General features: G+C 48.7%; 2 protein-coding genes across 2 annotated transcripts in view; both read left to right on the top strand.

Annotated features, from left to right (window-relative positions):
* The first annotated feature begins 750 nt into the window (after nt 1-750).
* On the top strand, nt 751-3,180 carry LOC146190475 (uncharacterized). Its single transcript, XM_084599797.1, has one exon. It carries the CDS (start codon nt 751-753, stop codon nt 3,178-3,180), a length of 2,430 nt encoding a protein of 809 aa, XP_084455923.1.
* A 3,629-nt stretch (nt 3,181-6,809) lies between these two features.
* LOC146190476 (kelch-like protein 24) overlaps nt 6,810-7,352 on the top strand; it is a 22,778-nt gene continuing 22,235 nt past the window's right edge. Inside the window, exon 1 of the mRNA XM_084600170.1 lies at nt 6,810-6,830. Within this exon, the coding sequence (XP_084456296.1) occupies nt 6,810-6,830 (21 nt within the window). The remainder of the gene's footprint in view (nt 6,831-7,352) is intronic.

Genomic DNA, 7,352 nt, shown 5'->3' on the forward strand with positions numbered 1-7,352 from the left:
AGTTTTGAATGGCTTTAATAACCAACCTGTGGCTGCACCCAGGTATGGTGGCTTCAAACGACAATATGGTCTAGCTGCTCATATTAAGTTTAAGGTATTGCAATGGCTTTTCAAAATAGCGTCTCTTCATTATGATGAAGCGGTGACGAAACTGCAAGAAAAGTTGTATTGATTCCGGCTACACCATTAACCCATCACTACCTTCTTTCATCTCCTCTTCCCGTGGTAGCAGCGGAGATATTAATCTCTCTGGACAATCTCTCTTTTTTTCCAAATCAATAAACCCACCTATCTGTCTTTCCCACACTTGAACACATGTTGTATTAGGCACTAAAGTTTAGCAATACAAATCACAATATAAAGGCGAGTTATGAAAAACGAGTTATGTCAGATAGGGTCAAAGCGTTGACGAAAACACAATAAAGAAATAGGAGAAAATGTTGATCTCGATGAAAGTAACGTCGTCCTGAGTTGTGAAACAAGCAAGCTTCCCATCTAGACACAAGTAAAGCAGCAACATGTCTGAAAAAAAAAAAATACAGGTAGAGGAGAAGCACACTGCAGTTCTGATGCAAGACGTGGGCAGGCACCATCCGATTTTTTTTCTCCCTCAAGCACGAAAGTGATGCTTTGAAGAAGAAACCGAAACTTAAAATCTTGTTGATTTTTGTCGCGACGCCTGGTGGAAAACAGAGCATTCTCATGACTTCGTAGGCAAAGAAAAAGTGGAACCAGCGGTAAGGAACGAAAATGCGCATATCAGCTGCACTCTTTGATGATGGAAATTTTGTGGACATGGCTGAAACTCGCTTCATTGTCGAGTTCACGCCACGCCCTTTGAGATTTCAGCTGAGCCTGCCGAGTGCTTGCAGCTGGACTACAGTGCAGAACAAGCTGCTGCAAGGGTGCGGATTATCCTCGACCGCGCCCGCCGTCCGCATAACGTACGCTGATAAGGACGAGATGGTGCTGCTTTCTTCCGAGTCCGAAATGCTAGAAGCACTTCGTGTCGCAGCGAATAAGGGCAACGTTCTCGAAATACATATCACAGAAGAGGCTGCATCTCGGCCAAGTGCAACGATGCAACCACTGTGCAGCGCCCACCACAGCAACGATTCAGGAGAGTTTGTGTTTTTTGGCGGAAAGAGCACGTCGGCCGAGTCGGTGGCCAACATGGATGCGTCTGACCCAGCCACCACTTCGTCAGCCGTGCTTGGAGCCGTTGCCGGTGAAGGCGGTACCATGCCGCCAGCCTGGATTGTCGAAATCTTGCGAACTCTCAAGAAGGAGCTTAAGGATGAAATTACAGCAGATGTTTTCAAGCGGCTCGACGGGCGCAAGGTCGACATGTGGACGGCAGTTGCCACGGTGGAGTCATTCCCGGACGCTCCAACGTGCAGTAATTGCCACTGTCAGGCGCAAGGGGTTCGCTACCGGTGCTGCGTTTGTTCGAACTATGATCTGTGCGAAACGTGCGAATCGATGCCCGGCGTGCACGACAGCTCGCATGCGATGCTAAAAATCCGCAAGCCTGCTGGCTTGCAGCCGGCTGTGCTTGGAGAGTGTTCCAATGACAGCACGTTTTGGCCTGTACGGTCTCCAAACAGTCCGTCCGCCATCCGGGAGATGAAGGAACAGATGGAAATGCAGATGTTCACGAAACACGAGAAATATAAAATTAGAGACAGCATCATCTACACACTGGATGGTGCAGCTTCGAGCCCTGAGGAATACCCGAGCCCCGACTCTTACCATTCGGAGTTTATCTGCGACAGGATAGTCCCAAACTGGATTCATGTCCAACCAGGAACCCGTTTCGCAATGCGATTGAGGGTGCGCAACTCTGGAAGCAGAGTGTGGGACGAAAACATTTTTCTCAAGTACTGCTGGGGCAACTTGGAGCTCGTGCCGAATGACATGAAGATTAAAGCCCCTCGACTGTTACCGAACGAAGAAGGCACGTTGGAAGTCCAGTTCTCGGTGCCGCACAGGCCCGGCCGCTACCAGAGTCACTGGCGAATGTTCAGCCCTCACGGCGGCTTCGGTCACTGCCTGCAGTGCAATGTAGTTGCGGACTCTGCTCTCGCCCTTGAGCCGAAGCAGGATCATATGTCGAGCCTCAAGGTTGTTGATAGAGTCGACGATGACATCAGCCACGAGCCTGTTCTTAAGGCTGAGGATTTCGCCACTGGTCCGAAGGCTGAAACTGTCTCGCACATCGCAACCACATTCAGTACTCCTGCTACTGTTACCCCCCAAAAGTCACCCGAACTCGAAAAGGTTGAGAGCAGTGTTACAGCGTATGGTTCTAACATGTCTGTGCTGGACACGTCGATTTTTCACAACACTGAACAGCCTGCCCGTGTACTGAACCTGGGCAGCGTGGACAAAGCAGGTGACTTTGAGGTTGTGCCTATGCCGTATTGTGCCGATTTCAAAGCTTCGTTCTCTGTGCCAGAGCCAAAGTCGTCATCAAGAGGAGACCAATCTACTGTGCTGTGTCCTGTACAAACTTCTTACGAAGTAATCACGAAACCTGCGAAGTATAACTTCCATGACCCACTACAGAGCATACCCTCACCTGCCGTTGCAGCTCCTCAGGGCTACAGTTATGAAGTGGATGACAACGTTCCTGTATGGTTTCAGGACTCGCTGATCGAATGTGACTCTTCGAGCTCGTCAGCCACTGCTAGTGAGGTAAGCACATTCCATATGAGTACATCTTGTGATCATAAGAAGAAGCGAAATGAAGCGAACTCCACAGAAGGAGCAGAAAATATGGCCAAGGCAGCGACGAAGCCATCATTTTCCACACGTAAGACATATAAAGTGGAAGGCATTGGAGACGCGATTCCAGAAGCCCTGGTGAATGGAGCTTTGAATGCTGCGGCCACAGTGTACAGTACTGTCAAGACAGTCTTCTCGGGAATCCAGCAGGAAAAGCAGCGAATCGGCTTGCCACAGTGGGAACCAACGACCACATGCCTTGCACCTCAGAACAGGCTCCTTGGGATGGGCTTCAGGAACAGGGAGCTGAATTTGGCCCTGCAGGCGAAGCAGACGGGAAACATCCAGAACTTAACTGAAGAACTCATGAATGCCAACGCAGAGAGCTGGTCCACAGCGAGGCCCATGGAGGGCCCTCCCACCGCGCGTTCTTTCATGAGTCCTTTTGAATAAATGTGTCTTTGCATATTGTGTGTCCTCAATTGGTCCTCTGCTTTGTTATGATTCTGCACCCACTAGTACAGAAACAATACCGACAATTTCGCGCTAGTATTAATCTGCTGGGTCAAGCAAGGCTTCGTTATCATTTATCTAGGCCGGAGCAGACAAAAATCAAGTGGTGAGAAGAGGCGTCGCCTTCTTTATTGTCGGAGATCGAAAAAAATATGCTGTTTAACTGCTGACTAAGAGAGGAGGAAAAGTGCTTAGAAGCCAACTCCAGCAAAATTTTAATGTGGCCGCAATGCCTGCTAATGTGATAGGTGAGTGCTAAAACAGCTTTACGGGGTTACGTTTCTTAGAAGAGTAGTTATGCAGTTACATGCTTTATAAAAGCTGTTTAGTAGACGAGGCGTGCATCTGGTTAATGTGGTTGGTTCACTTGCCGGATAGGACGCAGAAACGTGCGCCCGCGAACCGTCATCAAGCCTCGACAACTGTAGGCGAACATACTACGGACGGCGTACAGTAAAAGGCTGTAGGTTTAAGCGAGGCTTGAGGTCTTAGGGTTGTTACAATGGTGAAGTTTTGTTTTTATCATTTCCGCTAAATTACCATGCCGGAACGTTATCAAGCCGTCCAGCACAAACGTGCGCGGCAAGCCAGAACACGCGCGTCGCATGCATTTCATAAGCTTGTAAAACATGTGGCAAATGAAATTGTAGTTCATGGTGGCGTTCGTTCATAGTGCTGTATTTTCGTTACATCGGCGTTCATGTATCTCACAATGCGCGAATAGAACGCGTGCCTGTGTATTCGTTGAGGCTTCTACAAGGAAGAGCAAGCCTCCAAAGGGCCACAACTACAGGACCTGAGGGTCCGACATTGGCCCTTTATACATCACTTCGGAGACCTAATAACGGCCGCCCCTTTTCGAATTTTGTTTTTTCAGCTACGAATGCTTATTTGACTTTCTTGTTCTTTCTTGATGCACTACTTGAAAATGAATTCTTTTACAAAGCGAAAACTTTCGTCGCAGTTGGCCTTTAAATTGCGAGCGCAAAATATCGATTTATAATGATGATGGTTGCAAACCAACATACAATTCTGTCCCCTCAATGACTCAAAAACTAACTAAACGTAGTGCACGTAGCTCCATACGGTCCTGCTATCAGTGCAGGTCAACCGGGAGAACCGCTTCGCCAGAGCAACGGCGTGCCTTGTTTAGAATGAAGTAATGAAAGAAGTGCCACAGATGACGCGATAAAGATCCGCGGAAGCCAACAATTGCAAGTTGGGCTCCGACTTAAGCCTCAGCCGCGAAATGCGCCCATGGTTGCCGTCGGCGACACCGACCGCATTTGTACGATAGCCGCATAGAGAGGAGGTACTGGTCAGGCTTTATCTGCCTAAGGGACATTGTTAGAACCCGCGTCCATGGGCTGCGCAGTCAAGCGCCCTGACCTCCGAGCCTCCGCGGCAAGGCCTGCGACAATTTGAACGAGAAAGCACCCCTAGTCTAGCTCGATGAAATCCGCTGATTTTCGGATTCTGGTTTCCATCCGCCTAACCAAGTGTTGCTATGGCAGCAACCAAGCATCGCTTCTCTATATATGGTTATACTGTCACTAATGATGAGTGAGCGTGGCTGCCATCAGTACCTTGATCATGACCATGACCGAAGTCAAAGTCAAAGCTATTAGGATTAGTTAACACAAATCAAACCTGTGTGAAGAACAGGTAAAAATCCATGTATGAACGTGCCAGAACACACGACTTAATTAAACCTTCCTAACTGAACGGGAAAAGCGTAGTTAAACCTAATAAGTCTGGGTGCACCAAAAGTTTAATTAGGTCACATTACATAAGTACAATGCGCCCTCATTTGCCGTACTACACGTTCATGAGCCTAATAGGCTTAATTAGCCTTAGATAAGCTTAATTGGCCTAGCTCAGCCTACTTAGTGCGAAAGCCCTTCTAGCTTTGCCAAGTAAAAGCTGCAATTAGCTATGGCTAAATCACTGTAATTGTTAAAGCGGAATAATTATATGCGACCAATATAAAAGGATGGATTCCATGGCACGAAAATTGCTAGTATTATGTGGCAGGTGGTAGAACTACAGATGACATAGTTGCGCACTAATTGGTCGTCGGTTTGCTTGACGTCACGGGGCCGCATGACATAGCCGCATATGTAGGAGCTGCCATCTTGGGTAGCATATTTCAGATGGAAAACGAACACACCAGGAACCTTAAATTCATAGTCAGACACGATGCTCTGAGGCCATGGGGGCATAATCTGTTGGCTTGGGTAAAGCGGTGTTTTATGTGTATGCCGCTTCTGCCAACTCGGGCAGCATCCACCACGGTCCTTTTCAGAAACACAGATTTTTTGGATTGGATTGGATTGGTACTGAGGCTTTCCTTTTTTTACCAGGTGGACCAGAAAGGTCCTAGCCAAGTCAATTCTCTACTGTGACGGAGTCTGTTCCGCCCTGGCGCTACGCCACCAACACTATTTATCTAGTATGCCTTATCCAGTTCTCAAGACATCGTTTGGTTGTCTCCACAGCCACAGCCCTCTCATCCCGCTGTGTCGCATCATTGTCCACCGTAGCGTCTCCTTGCGGCTGTCCAGACGCCAACCCCAACACCTGCGACAAAGTTGACCCGCTAGGCTGACATGGCATGAGCACTTGGCAAGTCAACAGAATATGCTCTATCGTCTCTGTCTCCCGCCCGCACACCGCACACAAGACATCCGCGTTGTCCTTGCCCTCGATCCGCGCGTGCCATTTCTTTGTGCGCAGCACCACCGCACGGGCCTCAAAAAGCAGGGCGATCCCCAGGGAGTTGCCATAGAACAGCTCCTGAGTGATGTCCCTCTTGTGCGTGGAGCATGCCTCTGGTTGGTGGTGGCCAACATAGCCGAGAACTGACTACATAACCTTTGCATGACTCAGCACTTACAAAGTACGGTACTATGTGTTTTTCCAAGTGTAGGCTCAGTAATGATTCATAGTCATTATGCAACACAGCAAGACTTCGTACTTTACAAAGTAACGTAATGTCTTTGAATTCTCACAGATAAGTGCTGCATCGGCCGCGGCAGCTGTAACGAATGAAGCCGAATCACAATTTGAACGCGACCGTGACCTGATCCAGACTGGCGTTTATTGAATGAGTAAGCGTAGTTATAAGTCCGGCAATCGTGATACGAACAGCCAATAGACAAGCTCATATGCATACAAACACGAACATAGCCAATCCATGAAGACTGAACAAGAACGAAAACTCACTATAACAGGCAGTTCTAAGTGTCTGGACCTTAATTTTAAAAAATTTTTAAATCAAAGTGAATGCCATTATGCGTAACTCAACGCCGAGTTAAGGCGAGCTTGTTTCTCATCTGTGTGAGTTTCACACACGCTCTTTTTCACGAACGAGAAGCGCACCAAACTCGACTGATGAAGAGGAAGATACACGTGCTGACAGGCCCCAGTCTGCACGCGTGGACAAAGAAGCGAGCTTCGAAGCCCGAATAGGCCAACGTCATTCTGCGCCACGTCTCCAGTGGCGTCCGCTAAATCATCGAAGCACCCCCGGTCACCCTAGCGGTCCGCGACCGACTTCGACCAGAGCTATGGACCCTCTGCTTGACGACGTGAGTAAAGCATGAACTGCCGACTTCGGCTTGAGTGCATGCCCAGCGTTTGTGAGACGAGTGTTCCTGGGCGGTCATGTAAACGAGTCGCCGTAGGAGGGACCCGGGAGTAAAAGAGCCATAGTAACCACAGCGTGTGAAAATGCTTTCGCAAGATTTGACATTAATGCTCTAGCTCTGGCACCTTGGACGTGCCTAGGTGGCGTAAGCTTAGTGCGTGATAACTGGCAGCACCGGCCATGTGATATGTTTTGTTCAGTCGCACAACGCGCCGAGCTTTTCAGGGCTCAGCTATGCAACCTGTCACCTGCCAGTTACCAACTGACAGAGCCATACCTTTTAGTTTTCACTAGCAACGCTGAGAACGCCGACAATGCTGGATTTCCGGAAGAACGTGGTCTCTAACTGTAATGCGTTAAAAAGGGGCCTGAGGCTGAAGCGCTGTCAGGACAGAACAGTGTGCCGAACTGGTATCTGAGCCTCACGTTCTAGGTGAGCTCGGCAAACCTGCAACTTTGATGG

Source organism: Amblyomma maculatum, chromosome 4 (genome assembly GCF_055883805.1).
Source record: "Amblyomma maculatum isolate TAMU_Amacu chromosome 4, ASM5588380v1, whole genome shotgun sequence".
Lineage (NCBI taxonomy): Eukaryota > Metazoa > Arthropoda > Arachnida > Ixodida > Ixodidae > Amblyomma > Amblyomma maculatum.